At 44.4% G+C, this 23,177-nt stretch overlaps 2 protein-coding genes across 7 annotated transcripts in view; both read left to right on the top strand.

The window, feature by feature from the left end:
* LOC311106761 (ena/VASP-like protein) overlaps positions 1-2,885 on the top strand; it is a gene marked incomplete at both ends in the record, with an annotated part of 34,500 nt that extends 31,615 nt beyond the window's left edge. The window contains 4 exons of the mRNA XM_084149155.1: positions 2,046-2,106; positions 2,336-2,396; positions 2,488-2,545; positions 2,848-2,885. Of these exons, the coding sequence (XP_084005281.1) occupies positions 2,046-2,106; positions 2,336-2,396; positions 2,488-2,545; positions 2,848-2,885 (218 nt within the window). The remainder of the gene's footprint in view (positions 1-2,045; positions 2,107-2,335; positions 2,397-2,487; positions 2,546-2,847) is intronic.
* A 1,716-nt stretch (positions 2,886-4,601) lies between these two features.
* LOC311106534 (transcriptional repressor protein YY1-like) lies at positions 4,602-14,503 on the top strand. Of its 6 annotated transcripts, none has more exons than XM_084148897.1 (6): positions 4,909-5,599; positions 10,590-10,779; positions 11,058-11,102; positions 11,373-11,433; positions 12,853-13,011; positions 13,387-14,503. In XM_084148897.1, the coding sequence occupies exons 1-6, from the start codon at positions 5,086-5,088 to the stop codon at positions 13,567-13,569; spliced, it is 1,152 nt and encodes a 383-aa protein (XP_084005023.1). In that variant the 5' UTR covers positions 4,909-5,085; the 3' UTR covers positions 13,570-14,503. The 6 variants fall into 6 exon arrangements, with proteins under 6 accessions (XP_084005027.1, XP_084005023.1, XP_084005026.1 ...); XM_084148902.1 differs by having other exon boundaries at positions 4,980-5,599; positions 10,578-10,779; XM_084148901.1 differs by lacking the exon at positions 11,058-11,102 and having other exon boundaries at positions 4,602-5,599; positions 10,590-10,740.
* The last annotated feature ends 8,674 nt before the right edge of the window (positions 14,504-23,177 follow it).

The following is a 23,177-nucleotide window of genomic DNA, read 5'->3' as shown; positions in this document are numbered from 1 at the left end:
AGTCATAACAGGCACATTTTCCCTCAGTAAAGTAGTTATCAGCAAAGTCAGTGCCAGTAGGAAAAGACTAGTTATTTAAGATCCTCCTTGAAGAGGTAGGGTTTCAGACGTATACAACACAAATACACCACAATATATACACTACACAAGAATACCACAATATATACTATATACCACAATATATATATATATATATACAGTTGAAGTCGGAAGTTTACATACACCTTAGCCAAATACATTTAAACTCAGTTTTTCACAATTCCTGACATTCAATCATCCCGTATAGCTCAGTTGGTAGAGCATGGTGTTTGCAACGCCAGGGTTGTGGGTTCGATTCCAACGGGGGTCAGTATGAAAAATGTATGCACTCACTAACTGTAAGTCGCTCTGGATAAAAGTGTCTGCTAAATGACTAAAAAAATAAATAGTAAAAATTCCCTGTTTTAGGTTAGTTAGGATCACCACTTTATTTTAAGAATGTGAAATGTCAGAATAATAGTAGAGAGAATTATTTATTTCAGCTTTTATTTATTTCATAACATTCCCAGTGGGTCAGAAGTTTACATACACTCAATTAGTATTTGGTAGCATTGCCTTTAAATTGTTTAACTTGGGTCAAACATTTCGGGTAGCCTTCCACAAGCTTCCCACAATAAGTTGGGTGAATTTTGGCCCATTCCTCCTGACAGAGCTGGTGTAACTGAGTCAGGTTTGTAGGTCTCCTTGCTCGCACACGCTTTTTCAGTTCTGCCAACAAATTTTCTATAGGATTGAGGTCAGGGCTTTGTGATGGCCACTCCAATACCTTAACTTTGTTGTCCTTAAGCCATTTTGCCACAACTTTGGAAGTACGCTTGGGGTTTTTGCGAGCAAGCTTTAACTTTCTGACTGATGTCTTGAGATGTTGCTTCAATATATCCACATAATTTTCCTTCCTTATGATGCCATCTATTTTGTGAAGTGCACCAGTCCCTCCTGCAGCAAAGCACCCCCACAGCATGATGCTGCCACCCCCGTGCTTCACAGTTGGGATGGTGTTCTTCGGCTTGCAAACAACCCCCTTTTTCCTCCAAACATAACAATGGTCATTATGGCCAAACAGTTCTATTTTTGTTTCATCAGACCAGAGGACATTGCTCCAAAAAGTACGATCTTTGTCCCCATGTGAAGTTGCAAACCGTAGTCTGGCTTTTTTATGGCGGTTTTGGAGCAGTGGTTTCTTCCTTGCTGAGCGGCCTTTCAGGTTATGTCGATATAGGACTTGTTTTACTGTGGATATAGATACTTTTGTACCTGTTTCCTCCAGCATCTTCACAAGGTCCTTTGCTGTTGTTCTGGGATTGATTTGCACTTTTCGCACCAAAGTACGTTCATCTCTAGGAGACAGAACGCGTCTCCTTCCTGAGCGGTATGACGGCTGCGTGGTCCCATGGTGTTTATACTTGCGTACTATTGTTTGTACAGATGAACATGGTACCTTCAGGCGTTTGGAAATTGCTCTCAATGATGAACCAGACTTGTGGAGGTCTACAATTTATTTTTCTGAGGTCTTGGCTGATTTCTTTTTATTTTCCCATGATGTCAAGCTAAAAGGCGCTGAGTTTGAAGGTAGGCCTTGAAATACATCCACAGGTACACCTCCAATTGACTCAAATAATGTCAATTAGCCTATCAGAAGCTTCTAAAGCCATGACATCATTTTCTGGAATTTTCCAAGCTGTTTAAAGGCACAGTCAACTTAGTGTATGTAAACTTCTGACCCACTGGAATTGTGATACAGTGAATTATAAGTGAAAAAATCTGTCTGTAAACAATTGTTGGAAAGATGACTTGTGTCATGCAGAAAGTAGATGTCCTAACCGACCTGCCAAAACTATAGTTTGTTAACAAGAAATGTGTGGAATGGTTGAAAAACGAGTTTTAATGACTCCAACCTAAGTGTATGTAAACTTCCGACTTCAACTGTATGTACATGTACAATTGACATGTTGAGGTAAGGTTTTTCTTCCCCTTACCCCTGTCTTCTCTACTCCTTCCACTCTCAGATGGCGTGAAGAAGCCGTGGGACAGAGCCAACTCTGCAGAGAGGTCATCACTGGTATCAAGGTGAGAACCTGAGGGACTAAGTCAGTCTGCCAACTAAGGTCTTAAACTTAGGTTATGTAATCAAGAGATTGGCTGGTTAACTGTGTAAAGGACTGTACACATTTCTCTCTGTACACTTAATGCATTATTTTTCACTTGCATGTTCGCTCTCTGTGCATTTGTAAAATATATATATTGAGATACTATGTTATGTGTGTAAGTGTGAGAGTGTTTTCCTTGGTTTCTGTAGGGTACGACCTGTGGGGAGTAGCAGTGACACAGATGCCTTAGACTTTGACAGAATGAAGCAGGTAAAGAGCCCTACAGTCAATCATTGGCACATACACTTTGTGAATATGAAAACATATACCTGTTATGATTAACTTTTTGTTCATGAAACAGGAAATCTTGGAAGAAGTTTTTCGTGAATTGCACAAGGTGAAGGATGAGATCATTGATGGTACGTTATATCTCTGAGTTCCTCATTCACCTCATCCAAGAATGTGTTGATAGGAAATGTACTGCCTGTGGATAATATCTCTATAGTAGGTAGTTCACTACACTTATGTTTGGAACTTACCAAATTAGGTTGTTATTGGTAGAGAAGGAGAAGTGAGACATGTTATCCACCAGATGGCACTAGAGACAGAGATATTGAAAGTAATACTGCTGATATACTAGAGTTGGTCTCTGACAGGACAGCACCTCTTATGTCCATAACAAGACCGGTAACACTCCTCTTGTGTCTTCACTCTCTTCCAGTCATTAGACAAGAACTGAGCAGAATCAGCACGACATAATCTTTCATATGACCCTACCTTTTGGAACCATCGTCCCCACGGCAAATACTGCCGTGTCTGAGGAGGCAAGGAGAGGATCGAGGCCCGAACTACAACCATTTATTTATTCTACGTTGCTGTGATGTTGAAGCAACGAGACAATGTTGCTGTAACACAACAGGAACATTTTGTTCACGTTACGTTTGGAAGAATGGGATGGATGGAGGACACTCTCGCACTGATTTTTTCTGTTTCTCTGCTCTTGTTTTTCTCTCTTTTTTTATTTCTCTATCTGTCCATCGGTAACCAATGTTTGCTGTTTTGTTTCCAGTCTTGAAGGAAACAATTATGAAATTCAATTAAGTAACATCTTCTTTTTTTAGGAGTTTTTATTTATAAAAATGTTGGCATTATTATTACTATCATTGTCATTAATATTACTATTATTTTTATTATTGTAGATGTAATTTTATTTTTATTTAACCTTTATTTAACCAGGTAAGCCAGTTGAGAACAAGTTCTCATTTACAACTGCGACCTGGCCAAGATAAAGCAAAGCAGTGCGATAAAAACAACAACAACACAGTTACATATGGTGTGAATATAAGTAGTAGTAGTTTTAGTGACGACAATAGTAACAAAATAATAATGATAATGACACTGATGATAATGATAATGATAATGATGAAAATAATAATTGCACATCATTTTATGTCAGCCTTTTTATTTTTTATATTGTTATTTTTTTCCCTTTTGATTTTATTTTAAAATACAATTATAAGCACATACGGATTTCTTTCTCATGACCTGACCTCAACATTTTCAAAATAGTTTTGTATCCTTTTCGCCAACAGTTGTGTGTGTGTGTGTGTGTGTGTGTGTGTGTGTGTGTGTGTGTGTAATCACTGACTGAAAGATTTTTAAAAATAGGTCTTGAACCTGAAAGGGAGGGTGGTATATAACTATCGCTCTTTGGATATTGCAATCTTATGAACAAAAAATACATTAATACACCAGAGTATGTGTGATTATGTTGTTAATAAAATGTTTATTGGCTGCAACGATATGGTGAAGTATAGTTCATTTTATTATTTCCTTTTATGACCAAGTGCTTCCTGGTAAAAAAAAAAAAACTGCTTTGATTTAGTGTTTATTCACAAGTATTCACTTAGTCAGACTGTGTATTCATACACTATGGGCCACTATGAACATAATTTGACCTATCTGTTCCTTTTAACATATCTCTGTTTTAGTCATACTTTCTAACAACACATAACACTATCCTGTGGCATATTCATTGGGGATCAATTTAGAGAATTGATAAGTATAGGGTTGAATGATTCCCTACATGACGGAGAACCCCATCTGTACTAGTCCATACACTTCTATCTGACTTTCTGTAACATGGCTTTGAACCCTCCTGATATTAATAAACTCATCAGTCAGTATGCAGGACATGTAATGCAGATGCATAACTGCATCACAAGAGGTGATACACAACTGTCTGGATTGAGAGGTATTTTGTCCCCTTGAGTATAGTGACACCTAGAGGTCAGATTAGGAGGACGCTAAAAGACCAGATATATAGGAACAAAAGACAACTGCAATATATCCATCACTACGTAAGGTAATATTAAACATTCAACAAGCCTATGAAACTGTATGAAATACACCCAATGGATTAGATCGGCCTAATGCCACCAGACCACATATAAATCTCGCGATGTTTGTGGTGTCGGAATTGGTTGTGTGGGACGGAGTTATTTGTGTTATCAGAGAGGAAAAGGCGAAGCGACAGTGTTTACTCCACCCAAAATCTGTCCACAAAGTGAGGAATTTTTTTATGGAGGTCAAGAGAGTGTTGAATTTAGACAACAAAAAATGTAATTGCTGATTTGATCGAATATAAGTTCCGTCATGATTAGATTGTTACGAATGCACTGGTATAAGTGGACGCAAGTGTCATATCGGAGTTGTTCACACGTGTATATGCCCTCTCATTGGCTAGAATGGTCCCACCTGATCTAGCCTCCTCCCATCTTTCAGGACATGTATTTTCATTGTTAGAGCGGTCACACGACTATCTTCTCAATATAATTGACGCTCAATATACTGCGTATCGAAGAGGGAGAGAACAGGAGCAGGGGGTGTGTTTGTGTTTGTGGGGCAAAGGAACACAACACAGCACAGGTGGGTGAGAAGCAAGCTGGTAGAATTCAATATGGCATCCGGCGATACGCTGTATATTGAGGCGGACGGCTCGGAGATGCCGGCCGAAATAGTGGAGTTGCAGGAGATAGAGGTGGAAACTATCGAGACTACAGTGGTCGGGGGAGACGACGACGACCAGCCGATGATAGCACTTCAGCCGCTGGCATCAGAGGACCCGAATTCGATCCACCACCACCATCAAGAAGTGATCCTAGTGCAGACAAGAGAGGAAGTTGTTGGCGGGGATGATTCAGATATGCATGCGGACGGGGGTTACGAGGATCAAATCCTCATCCCCGTCCCAGCACCCGGCGTGGAAGACGAGTACATCGAACAGACTCTGGTGACTGTAACAGGGAAAAACTCGGTGGGTCGGATGAAGAGAGGGGTAGGCGGCAGTGGCAAAAAAACTAACAAAAAGAGCTATTTGGGTGCTGCAGAACCAAGCGGTAGAAAATGGGAACAGAAGCAGGTACAAATAAAGACTCTGGAGGGGGAATTCTCTGTTACAATGTGGGCTTCGGGTAAGTGGTCGGTTCTATCTAATGTTACTGTAGCTAACTAGCTATGCTTGGTAGTTAACTTGTGCAAGACACTTGCCAAGAGGCCTTGTTGCAGGGCGTAGTCCTTTTGCACCAGTCTATTTCCTCGGGTAGATCGTCAGGCCACTTTCGGGATCACTTTTAGAAGTTTCCGTTGCAGAAATGCGTGTCAGTTAGATTGAAATGTTTTTGTTTTGAAGGGAGGCCATGTTTTTAGATGTTGCTGGGCGCCGCCATGTTCCCCAAGAAGCAGTATGGCCGGGCGAAGATGGCGGCGGTTGGGGGAGCAAGCGCGCTGCTGGCTCCAGAGAGTAGGCCCCGATGGCGTAACTAGCTATTTTCTACTGCTAGCTAGTTAGGTGGCTTACATTAGCTATGCGGATAACTAGTTACCGCAGCCGTGATTACAGTATCTGGGTCAGTAACCCTGTAATTTAGAACCAGTTGAGTTTTGTTAGATTTAAACGGCAGGCCAAATATATTGTCCAAATACGTTTATCTTTCTAGCTAACGTTACGCCCATTGACGCGTTTCGCCTGCATAGCTAACCAGCTAACGTTAACTACCAATTGTTTTTAACTGTTACAGATTTTACACGCGACAACTAGCGAGTTCTCAATCAAGTAGCTAGCTGGCTAGCAACACAAGCTAGTAAACGTTCTAAAGACGACCCTACACAGCTTGCATTGTACAGGCACTGTTTATCCGCATTTGGATTCAGCATGATTGATAAACATTATCCGTTCGCGTGCTAGGCTAGCTAGTAAGCCCATCATCCCGGTTTGTGGCTACCAAGATGCGACTAGCAGCAGAGCAAGAAACTATGTTGGCTGATAAACGGTGCAGGGGGATCAAGGTGATGCATGTTCATCATTATTTTAATCAGCAGCAATGATTGTATACATTGTATTGCTTCTGTTGGTAAAAACAAAGCCATACTACTAACGTTAACTACAATGTCTAGAAATATTGCTGCGGTGTTTTTTTGTATGGCTGTTTTCAAACTGCAATTTAGCCCAAAGGCCGGCAGATGGCGATGTTGAGTCGTTTCACCTTACCGTCCAAACGCATTGTATGCAGCCGGCAATACACTCACGTCCCCGTGGACCGTTTCGTACCGAAAACATTCTCCATTCAGGCTGCAACCGCCTTGATTTCCTCCATAACTATAGTTAATGGCACGAATTAGCAAAACGTACAATATGTTAAGAATTTGCTAAACGTATATTCTATGAATTCTAGCTAGGTGGCTAACATTATCAAGCTGGCTAACATTAGTTAGGCTAGTGGTTATGGTTAGGGTTAAGTTTAGGAGTTAGGTTAATGTTAGCTAGCATAGTTGCAAAGTAGCTTTAAAGTAGTAAGTACTTAAAGTTGCTAAAGTTGTCCGTGATGAGATTCAAACTCGCAACCTTTGGGTTGCTAGACGTTTGCATTATACACACACCCAACCACCCTACTTTCGTTTATGTGAGAACAATATTTTTTGTGAACAAATTTTTCATTTTGTCATTTATAATAAGGTTGGTAGCAACATGTGGAAATCTGTTGCAGCTCAAGTTGACTACAAAACCCACAATGCAATGCTCTCTATGCGCTGGCTAGCAAACATAGCTACACACAATACCATAGTCAATATCAGCATGTGAAGTAGCTAGTAGCTGTAAAATCGCCTAAACAAACTGCACTATCAATTTAGGAGTCTACAGTCTAACCATGTTCAACCGGCCAATCGATTTGTCTGAGTGGTCGATAAAAGACAGTACTGTGCAGCCGTCTTCATCGACCTGGCCAAGGCTTTCGACTCTGTCAACCACTGCATTCTTATTGGCAGACTAAATAGCCTTGGTTTCTCAAATGACTGCCTCACCTGGTTCACCAACTACTTCTCAGATAGAGTTCAATGTGTCAAATCGGAGGGTCTGTTGTCTGGACCTATGGCAGTCTCTATTGGGGTGCCACAGGGTTCAATTCTCGGGCCGACTCTTTTCTGTGTATATCAATGATGTCGCTCTTGCTGCTGGTGACTCAGATCCACCTCTATGCAGACGACACCATTTTGTATACATCTGGCCCTTCATTGGACACTGTGTTAACAAACCTCCAAACGAGCTTCAATGCCATACAACACTCCTTCCGTAGCCTCCAACTGCTCTTAACCACTAGTAAAGCTAAATGCATGCTTCAATCGAACACTGCTGGCACCCGCCCACCCGACTAGAATTACTACTCTCGGCGAGTCTGACCTAGATATGTGGACAACTTCAAATACCTAGGTGTCTGGTTAGACTGTAAACTATCCTTCCAGACTCACATTAAGCATCTCCAATCCAAAGTTAAATCTAGAATCTGCTTCCTATTTCGCAACAAAGCCTCCTTCACTCATGCTGCCAAACATGCCCTCGTTAAACTGACTATCCTACCGATCCTTGACTTCGGCGATGTCATTTACAAAATAGCTTCCAACACTCTACTCAGCAAATTGGATGTAGTCTATCACAGTGGCATCCGTTTTGTCACCAAAGCCCCATATACTACCCACCACTGTGACCTATACGCTCTTGTTGTCTCGTCCTCAATACATTTTCGTCGCCAAACCCACTGGCTCCAGGTCATCTATAAATCACTGCTAGGCAAATCCCCGCCTTATCTTAGCTCATTGGTCACCATAGCAACACCCACCCGTAGTATGCGCTCCAGCAGGTATATCTTTGAAACGAAATGGCGCCGGAGAAGATGGCTGCCGTTTTACAGCCCTCTAACCAATTGTACTATTATGTGTGTTTTTCCGCGTTATTTGTAATTTATTTTGTACATAATGTTTCTGCCATCGTCTCTTATAACCAAAAAGAGCTTCTGGATATCAGGACAGCGATTACTCCCCTCGTATTGGACAAATAATTTTTCTTCAGTGAGGCGGCCGCGAAGGATATCCTACAGACACCCGACAAGGCCCAAATCCTCGTCATTCGCATGAGGAAGAGACGGCGATATCGTGGACGTAGGTCGGGGTGCCTTGTAAGGATCCGACGGCGAGCGAGTAAACTGCCGCTCCCATCAATCCTATTAGCCAATCTTCAGTTATTGGAAAATAAATTGGATGACCTAAGATTACGGTTATCCTACCAACGGGACATTAAAAACTGTAATATCTTATGTTTCACCGAGTCGTGGCTGAACGACGACATGGATAACATACAGCTAGCGGGCTATACGCTACATCGGCAGGATAGAACGGCTGACTCCGGTTAGACAAGGGGTGGCGGTCTGTGTATATTTGTAAACAACAGCTGGTGCACAAAATCAAATACTAAGGAAGTCTCAAGGTTTTGCTCGCCTGAGGTAGAGTATCTTATGATAAGCTGTAGACCACACTATTTACCAAGAGGGTTTTCATCTATATTTTTCATAGCTGTCTATTTACCACCACAAACCAATGCTGGCATTAAGATTGCACTGAATGAGCTGTATAAGGCCATAAGTCAACAGGAAAACGCTCATCCAGAGGCAGCGCTCCTAGTGGCCGGGGACTTTAATGCAGGGAAACTTAAATCCGTTCTACCTAATTTCTACCAGTATGTTAAATGTGCAACCAGAGGAAAAAAAGTGGTCAGATGACGCAGATGCTAAGCTACAGGACTGTTTTGCTAGCACAGAATGGAACATGTTCCAGGATTCTTCAGATAGCATTGAGGAGTACACCACATCAGTCACTGGCTTCATCAATAAGTGCATCGATGATGTCGTCCCCACAGTGACCGTACGTACATACCCCAACCAGAAGCCATGGATTACAGGAAACATCCGCACTGAGCTAAAGGGTAGAGCTTCCGTTTTCAAGGAGCGGGACTCTAACCCGGACGCTTATAAGAAATCCCGCTATGCCCTCCGATGAACCATCAAACAGGCAAAGAGTCAATACAGGACTAAGATTGAATCGTACTACACCGGCTCTGACGCTCGTCGGATGTGGCAGGGCTTGAAAACTATTACAGACTACAAAGGGAAGCACAGCCGCGAGCTTCCCAGTGACACAAGCCTACCAGACGAGCTAAACCACTTCTATGCTCGCTTCGAGGCAAGCAACACTGAAGCATGCATGAGAGCACCAGCTGTTCCGGATGACTGTGATCACACTCTCCGTAGCCGATGTGAGTAAGACTTTTAAGCAGGTCAACATTCACAAGGCCGCAGGGCCAGGTGCCACAGAAGGACTTAGGAAAATTGCAATTTGCTCAGTACAGGGCAGCACGGCTGGCCCTTAGATGTACACAGAGAGCTAACATTCATATGGATGTCAATCTCTCCTGGCTCAAAGTGGAGGAGAGATTGACTTCATCACTACTTGTATTTGTGAGAGGTATTGACATGTTGAATGCACCGAGCTGTCTGTTTGAACTACTGGCACACAGCATGCATACCCTACAAAACATGCCACCAGAGGTCTCTTCACAGTCCCAAAGTCCAGAACAGACTTTGGGAGGCGCACAGTACTACATAGAGCCATGACTACATGGAACTCTATTCCACATCAAGTAACTCATGCAAGCAGTAAAATTAGATTTAAAAAACATGAGAAGTACACCTTATGGAACAGCGGGGACTGTGAAGCAACACAAACATAGGCACAAACACATGCATACGAACATGATAACACACGCACTATACACACACGTACACATGGATTTTGTGTTGTAGATATGTGGTGGTAAAGTAGGTGCCTGAGGGCACACACTTAATGTGTTGTGAAATCTGTTGTGAATGTAATGTTAACATTTTATAACTGCCTTAATTTTGCTGGACCCCAGGAAGAGTAGCTGGTGCCTTAGCAGCAGCTAATTGTGATCCATAATAAATACAAATGAAATGACTCAATATCGCCATCAACTGGCCTTTGGGCAAACGATGTACCCCGGTCTTGTATGGCTATTTTCGGTTAAGTCCCTGCATTGTATCCTAGATGACAAAAAAGACATCGACCATGAGTCGGTTGTTGAAGAACAGATCATTGGGGAGAATTCCCCTCCGGACTACTCTGAATACATGACTGGGAAGAAGCTGCCCCCTGGAGGGATACCTGGCATCGACCTGTCAGACCCCAAACAGCTGGCAGAGTTTGCCAGGTCAGTGTCTATCTGCCTAAACTCACCTGTCCATCAAGGGTATGTACAGTGAACACACACACTAAAATAAATCCCCCTATTGCATAGCCTAAACTCTAACACACAAATCATTTCCACCTATGCTCTCTTGTAGCACACCTTGTAAATTGGTGTTTAGCAAGATGCCAGGATTTGTGGTTCTCTTCATGTTGCCTGCCTGTCTTGGAAGGCAGCACTCGATGAGGCAGCATTTCTGTAGTAGATGTCAGAGGTATATAGCCTAATCTCCTTCCTGAAGGGAGCGTTCAGGCCGGCTATTTCTGATGTTGTGTTCTTAGTTCCTTCAGTAACTCTGCTGGTCCCTATGGTCAGAACTCAGTGCGGTAAGTTCTAGAGTCCATTCTACGAGAGCCTTTATATCTCTGAACACCGTCAACACACACACTGACACAGAGCACCTTAACACAGTGAAAGGAGGGAACCGGCTGTTGTCAGCGGTACTGGAACACTTGCATGGGTGCTAGTTTATATTCGCTGGTTAGGAATTGAACATGGTTAATTAGATTTTTTTATATGGATAACATATGATTTGAGTTATGTTCCCTGTGAATGCAATAGGCTGAAAGTTAACTCCATATCCAATGTTTTCTCAGGATGAAGCCGAGGAAGATAAAAGAAGACGACGCGCCCAGGACAATCGCCTGCCCTCATAAAGTAAGTAGTCTGTTTCCAACGGTTTTTTCCCCAACCCAGTAGGAGTGTTACGGTAAATGTATTCTTGAACAATTCGGGGACCTCTGTTCAGTCTGCATTGTGAACCCGAATGAATACATAAAAAATATATATACCAAATTAAAACACTAGGCCTGTAGGCTATGCCTACGCTGCGTTGTATGCCTTGTGTCTAACCCTGAGCTGAAAAAACATTTCAGGCTATTCTGTTAAAACATCTAGAGCCTATGCATACGTTGTAATCAAAATTTGAATCTTAACTGGCTCATTTCAAACTGTCCTTTTGTGAGGCGCAGCCGGGAACTAGTTCTGTACGATGGCGAGTGGTGGGGTCAATAAATCAGGAGGATTCTCCATCATCGTTTAAATCTCCAGTTTGGGAACATTTTGTCTCATTTCTGCCGATATCACCCCAGTATTCCTACTACCGGAAGACGGAAACACAAAAAGAATACAGCTTAGTCTCTCCTCTGCATTCAAGCAGCCCTTCACAGCTGATTCTGACCGGGCCAATGAAATTACAAGAGCGATGGGTATGTTTATAGCCGCAGATATGCGCCCATTCTCAGTGGGTGAGAAGAATCGGGGGTTTCAGCCCCTCTATATAAGCAAGCTGAAGTTGTCAATGAACTGTTGCGCTTACTACAGATGGATGGACCTGCAGGGCTACAGAGAGCTACTTAACAGTGATAGCCCATCACATTAACCCAGAGTGGGAAATGAGAAGTACATGCTACAGACACGCCCCCTATATGAGACTCGCACAAGTGTGCATATTTTTCTCTTTGTAAGAAAACATTATAGCATAGGCCTATGCAATTTCTGAGCCATGTTTACATATTGATTTCACATGGATATTGCACTTTATTTTAGTGTTGACTAATTGTGCTTTCATTTAAGAAAATGCCAAATGTTGGTATTCCTATATGTGCTCTCATCAGGGGATCATACATTAAGACATACATTAAGAACACCTTCCAAATATTGAGTTGGTGAGCAGTTGTTTGGGGTTAACTGCCTTACTCAAGAGCAGAACGGCAGATTTTTACACCTTGCCGGTTCAGGGATTCGAACCAGAGACCTTTCGGTTACTGGCCCAACGCTCTTAACCGCTTAGCTACCTGCCGCCTGTATTAGGTGTACTTAATGTTTTGTACACATTGTATATGGAATCAGGTATACCAACACTTTGGATGTTTTTTTAACTACATTAACCGTTAGCATTTAATTTTCCTGCTGTACCGAACCGTGACCCCAAAACTGCAATACGTACCGAACCGTGGATTTGGTGAACCGTTGCACCCAGTCTACCTCTTTCCCAGTACATCTATACCTGACGAACATGACAGTGCTCTTTGTCTCCTTGGAACCATGGCTCGATAACTGAACTCTCTCCGTCAGGGCTGCACTAAGATGTTCAGGGACAACTCAGCGATGAGGAAGCATCTCCACACCCACGGGCCTCGTGTGCACGTCTGTGCCGAGTGTGGCAAGGCCTTCGTAGAGAGTTCCAAACTCAAACGCCACCAACTCGTTCACACAGGGGAGAAACCCTTCCAGGTACGCACCTGCACACACACACTCAGAAACTCATTCCCACAAAGGAGAAACCCTGCCAAGCACATTGTATTTGACACTGTATACCTAGGTGTACTAAAACTGGTTTCTCAGTAGTCTAATATGCTGTTTTATCTGAATGTTTACAACAGGTAAACCACTATGCATATAAACCACCATGAGGTTTGTTCACAAATTTACCACGGCAAAGTTTTAAAATAAGAGTCCCTTAACTTGTTGGTCTGCATACATTTCGCTTGGAGAATGACGCAAAAAGACGAATGCATGTAGAGTAACTGCACACGTTTACCATTTGCTCCTATATCCTAATACACCTCCTGTCCTCTTGTCCATCCATGGTCTCCTTCCTGTGAGCAGTGTACATTTGAGGGCTGTGGGAAGAGGTTTTCGCTGGACTTCAACTTGCGCACACACGTTCGTATCCACACCGGAGACCGGCCCTACGTATGCCCCTTCGACGGCTGCAATAAGAAGTTTGCCCAGTCAACCAACCTCAAGTCTCACATCCTCACACACGCCAAAGCCAAAAACAACCAATGAGAGCCCTCAGACCTGCCCCAAGTCCCACCCCGACAGCAGCATCTTAACGATGCCACACGTCAAACCTCCTTTGAAAGAAGGAAATTGTTGATAAATACTTTTCTCCTATTGGGTGGCTGAAGAACAGTGACACTATTCAAAAATATGAAACCCCTCTCCCAACCTCCCATCTCTCCTCCCTTCATAGCGGCTTCATGTTTATTGCCAGAAATATGGAACTCATTGACTAACATCAGAGACTATTCTTTCTACCATGGAGCTGCATGAGAGAGGGAGCAATCTGGCTGTTTTTCCACATTCAGCACAGCTTTTAATTTTCTATTTCTCCAAGTGTGCATATTGTACACTTATTTTGGGACATGTTCAGTAAGACAATTGGATTATTATGATTTCTTTCCCCTGAGTATTTAGATCCACTTTCTGTATGATAGTCCTGGCAAGACATGATATGATATGATAGTCCTGACGAGACGTGCTATGATAGTCCTGACAAGACGTGAGTTACTGTACCGTCACATTGCTTAAAAAATTATTTTCTGTAAAAAGTTTTGTTGGTTGGCATCTTCATCTTTACTTTTGGTTGTATTGCTTCTAACCATTAAATAATATTGTATACTTGTATTGTATGGCTGTATTGAAATGATGTAGACCGTGATAGAGGTGTGATTTTTAAATTGTTAACCAATTTAACTTTTAGTCATGAGTTGCTTTATCTTTTTTATGGATTGTCCCCTTTGCTGAGAAATATGTCCCTGCCGTTGATTCACTGCGAGCCTGTCTATTCTAATACTGAAACGCATTAAATGAAATCGCCAGCGTGACCATCAGTTTCTTTGTTAGAATGTAATGTACAGGCGTCGTAAACCATGACATTTCTTTGTTGATATTTACACCCATGCATTTCAATGGCCCACAATAAAAAGGTCATCCCAAATCTGTTTTTTACCTCTCATTTCTAGGGCCGATGTGAGGGTGGAGTGTTCAAAATCAAATCAAATTTTATTGGTCACATGCGCCGAATACAACAGGTGCAGACATTACAGTGAAATGCTTACTTACAGCCCTTAACCAACAGTGCATTTATTTTTAACAAAAAAAGTAAAAATAAAACAACAAAAAAAGTGTTGAGGAAAAAAAGAAACAGAAATAAAATAACAGTAGGGAGGCTATATATACAGGGGGGTACCGGTGCAGAGTCAATGTGCGGGGGCACCGGCTAGTTGAGATAGTTGAAGTAATATGTACATGTGGGTAGAGTTAAAGTGACTATGCATAAATAATTAACAGAGTAGCAGCAGCGTAAAAAGGATGGGGTGGGGGGGCAGTGCAAATAGTCCGGGTAGCCATGATTAGCTGTTCAGGAGTCTTATGGCTTGGGGGTAGAAGCTGTTGAGAAGTCTTTTGGACCTAGACTTGGCACTCCGGTACCGCTTGCCGTGCAGTAGCAGGGAGAACAGTCTGACTAGGGTGGCTGGAGTCTTTGACAATTTTGAGGGCCTTCCTCTGACACCGCCTGGTATAGAGGTCCTGGATGGCAGGAAGCTTGGCCCCAGTGATGTACTGGGCCGTAGTGCCTTGCGGTCGGAGGCCAAGCAGTTGCCATACCAGGCGGTGATGCAACCAGTCAGGATGCTCTCGATGGTGCAGCTGTAGAATTTTTTGACGATCTGAGGACCCATGCCAAATCTTTTCAGTCTCCTGAGGGGGAATAGGCTTTGTCGTGCCCTCTTCACGACTGTCTTGGTGTGTTTGGACCATGATAGTTCATTGGTGATGTGGACACCAAGGAACTTGAAGCTCTCAACCTGTTCCACTACAGCCCCGTCGATGAGAATGGGGGCGTGCTCAGTCCTCTCTTTTTTCCTGTAGTCCACAATCATCTCCTTTCTCTTGGTCACGTTGAGGGAGAGGTTGTTGTCCTGGCACCACACGGCCAGGTCTCTGACCTCCTCCCTATAGGCTGTCTCATCGTTGTCTGTGATCAGGCCTACCACTGTTGTGTCGTCGGCAAACTTAATGATTACATTTACGTCATTTAGCAGACGCTCTTATCCAGAGCGACGTACAAATAGGTGCATTCACCCTATAGCCAGTGGGATAACCACTTTAAAAAAAAAAAAAAGATATTGTAAGGGGGGGGGTAGAAGGATTACTTTATCCTATCCCAGGTATTCCTTAAAGAGGTGGGGTTTCAAATGTCTCCGGAAGGTGGTGAGTGACTCCGGTGTCCTGGCGTCGTGAGGGAGCTTGTTCCACCATTGGGGTGCCAGAGCAGCGAACAGTTTTGACTGGGCTGAGCGGGAACTATGCTTCCGCAGAGGAAGGGGAGCCAGCAGGCCAGAGGTGGATGAACGCAATGCCCTCGTTTTGGGTGTAGGGACTGATCAGAGCCTGAAGGTACAGAGGTGCCGATCCCCTCACAGCTCCATAGGCAAGCACCATGGTCTTGTAACAGATGCGAGCTTCAACTGGAAGCCAGTGGAGTGTGCGGAGGAGCGGGGTGACGTGAGAGAACTTGGGAAGGTTGAACACCAGACGGGCTGCGGCATTCTGGATGAGTTGTAGGGGTTTAATGGCACAGGCAGGGAGCCCAGCCAACAGCGAGTTGCAATAATCCAGACGGGAGATGACAAGTGCCTGGATTAGGACCTGTGCCGCTTCCTGTGTAAGGCAGGGTCGTACTCTCCGAATGTTGTAGAGCATGAACCTGCAGGATCGGGTCACCGCCTTGATGTTAGCGGAGAACGACAGGGTGTTGTCCAGGGTCACGCCAAGGCTCTTCGCACTCTGGGAGGAGGACACAACGGAGTTGTCAACCGTGATGGCGAGATCATGGAACGGGCAGTCCTTCCCCGGGAGGAAGAGCAGCTCCGTCTTGCCAAGGTTCAGATTGAGGTGGTGATCCGTCATCCATACTGATATGTCTGCCAGACATGCAGAGATGCGATTCGCCACCTGGTTATCAGAAGGGGGAAAGGAGAAGATTAGTTGTGTATCGTCAGCGTAGCAATGATAGGAGAGGCCATGTGAGGATATGACAGAGCCAAGTGACTTGGTGTATAGGGAGAATAGGAGAGGGCCTAGAACTGAGCCCTGGGGGACACCAGTGGTGAGAGCACGTGGTGCGGAGACAGCTTCTCGCCACGCCACTTGGTAGGAGCGACCGGTCAGGTAGGACGCGATCCAGGAGTGAGCCGCGCCGGAGATGCCCAGCTCGGAGAGCTGGTGTTGGAGTCGTGCCTGGCCATGCAGTCATGGGTGAACAGAGAGTACAGGAGGGGACTGAGCACGCACCCCTGAGGGGCCCCCGTGTTGAGGATCAGTGTGGCAGATGTGTTGTTACCTACCCTTACCACCTGGGGGCGGCCCGTCAGGAAGTCCAGGATCCAGTTGCAGAGGGAGGTGTTTAGTCCCAGGATCCTTAGCTTAGTGATGAGCTTAGAGGGCACTATGGTGTTGAATGCTGAGCTGTAGTCAATGAATAGCATTCTCATGTAGGTGTTCCTCTTGTCCAGGTGGGAAAGGGCAGTGTGGAGTGCAATAGAGATTGCATCATCTGTGGATCTGTTGGGGCGGTATGCAAATTGGAGTGGGTCTAGGGTTTCTGGGATAATGCTGTTGATGTGAGCCATGACCAGCCTTTCAAAGCACTTCATGGCTACAGACGTCAGTGCTACGGGTCGGTAGTCATTTAGGCAGGTTATCTTAGAGTCCTTGGGCACGGGGACTATGGTGGTCTGCTTGAAACATGTTGGTATTACAGACTCAGTCAGGGACATGTTGAAAATGTCAGTGAAGACACTTGCCAGTTGGTCAGCACATGCTCGGAGTACACGTCCTGGTAATCCATCTGGCCCTGCGGCCTTGTGAATGTTGACCTGCTTAAAAGTCTTACTCACATCGGCTACGGAGAGCGTGATCACATAGTCATCCAGAACAGCTGGTGCTCTCATGCATGCTTCAGTGTTGCTTGCCTCGAAGCGAGCATAGAAGTGGTTTAGCTCATCTGGTAGGCTTGTGTCACTGGGTAGCTCCCGGCTGTGCTTCCCTTTGTAGTCTGTAATAGTTTTCCAGCCCTGCCACATCCGACGAGCGTCAGAGCCAGTGTAGTACGATTCAATCTTAGCCCTGTATTGACTCTTTGCCTGTTTGATGGTTCGTCGGAGGGCATAGCGGGATTTCTTATAAGCGTCCGGGTTAGAGTCCCGTTCCTTGAAAGCGGCAGCTCTACCCTTTAGCTCAGTGCGGATGTTTCCTGTAATCCATGGCTTCTGGTTGGGGTATGTACGTACGGTCACTGTGGGGACGACATCATCGATGCACTTATTGATGAAGCCAGTGACTGATGTGGTGTACTCCTCAATGCTGTCTGAAGAATCCCGGAACATGTTCCAGTCTGTGCTAGCAAAACAGTCCTGTAGCTTAGCATCTGCGTCATCTGACCACTTTTTTATTAACCGAGTCACTGGTGCTTCCTGCTTTAGTTTTTGCTTATAAGCAGGAATCAGGAGGATAGAGTTAGGGTCAGATTTGCCAAATGGAGGGCGAGGGAGAGCTTTGTATGCGTCTCTGTGTGTGGAGTAAAGGTGGTCTAGAGTTTTTTTTCCTCTGGTTGCACATTTAACATGCTGGTAGAAATTAGGTAGAACGGATTTAAGTTTCCCTGCATTAAAGTCCCCGGCCACTAGGAGCGCTGCATCTGGATGAGCGTTTTCCTGTTGATTTATGGCCTTGTACAGCTCATTCAGTGCAATCTTAATGCCAGCATTGGTTTGTGGTGGTAAATAGACAGCTATGAAAAATATAGATGAAAACTCTCTTGGTAAATAGTGTGGTCTACAGCTTATCATAAGATACTCTACCTCAGGCGAGCAAAACCTCGAGACTTCCTTAGTATTTGATTTTGTGCACCAGCTGTTGTTTACAAATATACACAGACCGCCACCCCTTGTCTTACCGGAGTCAGCCGTTCTATCCTGCCGATGTAGCGTATAGCCTGCTAGCTGTATGTTATCATTGTCGTCGTTCAGCCACGACTCGGTGAAACATAGGATATTACAGTTTTTAATGTCCCGTTGGTAGGATAACCGTAATCTTAGGTCATCCAATTTGTTATCCAATGACTGAAGATTGGCTAATAGGATTGATGGAAGAGGCAGTTTACTCGCTCGCCGTCGGATCCTTACAAGGCACCCCGATCTACGTCCACGATATCTCCGTCTCTTCCTCACGCGAATGACGGGGATTTGGGCCTTGTCGGGTGTCTGTATGATATCCTTCGTGGCCGCCTCTTGGAAGAAAAAATCTTCGTCCAATACGAGGTGAGTAATCGCTGTCCTGATATCCAGAAGCTCTTTTTGGTTATAAGAGACGATGGCAGAAACATTATGTACAAAATAAATTACAAATAACGCGGAAAAACACACATAATAGTACAAATGGTTAGAGGGCTGTAAAACGGCAGCCATCTTCTCCGGCGCTGTTGTGGCTAGCCTCTCATACGTGTGGCGAAATACCTATTGCTTGCCTATACTGGAGACACAGGGCCAATCCCAAATCAACCCCTTAGCCCCACGCACTTCTGGAGATCTGAGAAGATTTGATTGGTATACTCAATATGGTGAAACCTTCACCTAGCCTATTGGAGGGCAAGGTGGAGCTATTGCCATATAACTATCACCTGTCAAATCCTCTGATTTCCAGAAGCGCATAGGGCGTAAGGGTGGGATTGGGAAATAGCTTATTGCTTGTCTATACCTGAGACACAACTCTCCTATACCTGAGAGAAATAGCCATCCTTTCAAATGTACATGAAGTGTCCAGGGGAAGGAGGTAGGTGCTAGGGGTCGATTTGGAACAGCGACACTGGTCAATACAAAGTCCAAAGGCAGGCGTTCTGTGCTCTGCATGAGCTGCAGATGTTTCCTTGTACCTCAGCATCCTTTTGTTCCTGCTTCCAGGAACTCTTGGTCAGTTTCTCATCAATGATCACCACCTACAGTTGTGGTCAAAAGTTTTGAATGACACAAGTATTGGTCTTCACAAAGTTTGCTGCTTCAGTGTTTTTAGATATTTTTGTCAGATGTTGCTATGGTATACTGAAGTATAATTACAAGCATTCCATAAGTGTCAAAGGCTTTTATTGACAATTACATTACGTTTATGCAAAGAGTCAATATTTGCAGTGTTGACCCTTCTTTTTCAAGACCTCTGCAATCCGCCCTGGCATGCTGTCAATTAACTTCTGGGCCACATCCTGACTGATGGCAGCCCATTCTTGCATAATCAATGCTTGGAGTTTGTCAGAATTTGTGGGTTTTTGTTTGTCCACCTGCCTCTTGAGGATCGACCACAAGTTCTCAATGGGATTAAGGTCTGGGTAGTTTCCTGGCCATGACCCAAAATGTCGATGTTTTGTTCCCAGAGACACTTAGTTATCACTTTTGCCTAATGGCAAGGTGCTCCATCATGCTGTAAAAGGCATTGTTCGTCACCAAACTGTTCTTGGATGGTTGGGAGAAGTTGCTCTCAGAGGATGTGTTGGTACCATTCTTTATTCATGGCTGTGTTCTTAGGCAAAATTGTGAGTGAGCCCACTCCCTTGGCTGAGAAGCAACCCCACACATGAATGGTCTCAAGATGCTTTACTGTTGGCATGACACAGGACTGATGGTAGCGCTCACCATGTCTTCTCCGGACAAGGTGTTTTCCGGATGCCCCAAACAATCGGAAAGGAGATTCATCAGAGAAAATGACTTTACCCCAGTCCTCAGCAGTCCAATCCCTGTACCTTTTGCAGAATGGCTTCCTCGCTGCCCTTCTTGACACCAGGCCATCCTCCAAAAGTCTTCGCCTCACTGTGCGTACAGATGCACTCGCACCTGCCTGCTGCCATTCCTGAGCCAGCTCTGCACTGGTGGTGCCCCGATCCCGCAGCTGAATCAACTTTAGGAGACGGTCCTGGCGTTTGCTGGACTTTCTTGGGCGCCCTGAAGCCTTCTTCACAACAATTGAACCTCTCTCCTTGAAGTTCTTGATGATCCGATAAATGGTTGATTTAGGTGCAATCTTACTAGCAGCAATATCCTTGCCCGTGAAGCCCTTTTTGTGCAAAGCAATGATGACAACCATGGTTACCTGCAAGGAAACACGTGCCAACAGAGGAAGAACAATGATTTCAAGCACCACCCTCCTTTTAAAGCTTCCAGTCTGTTATTCTAACTCAATCAGCATGACAGAGGGATCTCCAGCCTTGTCCTCGTCAACACTCTCACCTGTGTTAACGAGAGAATCACTGACATGATGTCAGCTGGTCCTTTTGTGGCAGGGCTGAAATGCAGTGGAAATGTATTTTGGGGATTAAGTTCATTTTCATGGCAAAGAGGGACTTTGCAATTAATTGCAATTCATCTGATCACTCTTCATAACATTCTGGAGTATATGCAAATTGCCATCATAAAAACTGAGGCAGCAGACTTTGTGAAAATTAATATTTGCGTCATTCTCAAAACTTTTGACCACGACTGTACATGCTGCAACGAGTCTGACCGTAGCCAGTTTTACTGACGCCCTGTGGCGAAGTTGAGAAAATCAATCAAAACAGACTTGACACGTTTAGGAAATGTTGTTTATTCTTCTCTGCAGTATAGCAGTTTAATACTTCACTTTTTGTTAGTACTGCTAAATCCAACCGAAAAAGACACTATTTAGACTGCCATGGAATTATGAAAGCCTAATATGTCTTAGAGCGCATCATAATTTGCTCCAGGGGCACCGTACTACTATGGCTGACCCTGTAAAACAACACATGTAGGTGACAATAAAACACATATATATTTTTGTTTAGGTTGAATACTAAATGGCCAAATTCGATACTCTGTGCCTCTGAAGAAAACTATTTGAGAGCGAGATGCATTATCAGCTTACCTAGGATCATATCTACATCTGTTTTGGGGACATGAAAGATTACATTTTCACCATATGGTAAGCGTCTCCATTGCAGTCGTGGGTCCATGGTGCTGAAACCCCTGTTGTGACAGTGATAGCCAAATCCGAGCCTGCGTATGGCGTAGGTAAGCCCTACAGCTGGTTTCCTTACCCCCTGGTAGTTAATTGATTCATGTCACTGACTAGCCAGAAATTCTTCTCACCTGGTGTCCGAGCTCTGAATCAGTCCGTGATAAGAGGGGAAGAATGGGAAGTAGCCTACTTCTGTTCTGACCTTGAGATCCTGATTTGAGAAAAGGGTGCCTGGGCTATCTGTGCAGCACTATAACCTCTGTATGCACTGATACAAAGGCTGGCATACATAGACTGTCCAATACTTAAATGAAAATGCCCTCTTTTAATAAGTCCATGGCTTACAGACAGACAAAACAGGATTTGTATTGGTTTCTTTCTTGTCTTTGTTTTCTCTCCCAAATTCACCTCGAGTGGATTTAACTCAACTGAAGCAAAGATCCCTTACAGAGAAAAAGGAAAGTAGGCTACTTATTTATGTATTCCATCATAAGAAATAAACTCAGCAAAAAAAGAAACATCCCTTTTTCAGGATCCTGTCTTTCAAAGATAATCCAAATAACTTCACAGATCTTCATTGTAAAGGGTTTAAACACTGTTTCCCATGCTTGTTCAATGAACCATAAACAATTAATGAACATGCACCTGTGGAACGGTCGTTAAGACACTAACAGCTTACAGACGGTAGGCAATTAAGGTCACAATTATGAAAACTTAGGACAGTAAAGAGGCCTTTCTACTGACTCTGAAAAACACCAATAGAAAGATGCCCAGGGTCCCTGCTCATCTGCGTGAACGTGCCTTAGGCATGCTGCAAGGAGGCATGAGGACAGCAGATGTGGCCAGGGCAATAAATTGCAATGTCCGTACTGTGAGACGCCTAAGACAGCACTACAGGGAGACAGGACGGACAGCTGATCATCCTCGCAGTGGCAGACCACTTGTAACAACACCTGCACAGGATCGGTACATCCGAACATCACACCTGCGGGACAGGTACAGGATGGCAACAACAACTGCCTGTGTTACACCAGGAACACACAATCCCTCCATCAGTGCTCAGACTGTCCGCAATATGCTGAGAGAGGCTGGACTGAGGGCTTGTAGGCCTGTTGTAAGGCAGGTCCTCACCAGACATCACCGGCAACAACGTCGCCTATGGGCACAAACCCACTGTCGCTGGACCAGACAGGACACAAAAAGTGCTCTTCAATGACGAGTCACGGTGTTGTCTCACCTGGGGATTCGCGTTTATCATCGAAGGAATGAGCGTTACACCGAGGCCTGTACTCTGGAGCGGGATCGATTTGGAGGTGGAGGGTCCGTCATGGTCTGGGGCGGTGTGTCACAGCATCTTCGGACCGAGCTTGTTGTCATTGCAGGCAATCTCAACGCTGTGTGTTACAGGGAAGACATCCTCCTCCCTCATGTGGTACACTTCCTGCAGGCTCATCCTGACATGACCCTCCAGCATGACAATGTCACCAGCCATACTGCTCGTTCTGTGCGTGATTTCCTGCAAGACAGGAATGTCAGTGTTCTGCCATGGCCAGCGAAGAGCCTGGATCTCAATCCCATTGAGCACGTCT

The sequence above is a fragment of the Coregonus lavaretus genome (assembly GCF_964263955.1).
Source record: "Coregonus lavaretus genome assembly, chromosome: 31".
In the NCBI taxonomy this organism is placed as follows: Eukaryota; Metazoa; Chordata; class Actinopteri; order Salmoniformes; family Salmonidae; genus Coregonus; species Coregonus lavaretus.
Note: the sequence above shows the minus strand (reverse complement) of the source record. Positions and strands in the feature narration are given on the sequence as shown.

Excerpts from the sequence above, each read along its gene's own strand:
- LOC311106534 (XM_084148902.1), top strand. The coding sequence starts at position 5,086 with ATGGCATCCGGCGATACGCTGTATATTGAGGCGGACGGCTCGGAGATG. Across the intron at positions 5,600-10,577 it reads TGTTACAATGTGGGCTTCGG|ATGACAAAAAAGACATCGAC; the intron begins GTAAGTGGTCGG and ends ATTGTATCCTAG. Across the intron at positions 10,780-11,057 it reads AACTCACCTGTCCATCAAGG|TTCCTTCAGTAACTCTGCTG; the intron begins GTATGTACAGTG and ends TTGTGTTCTTAG.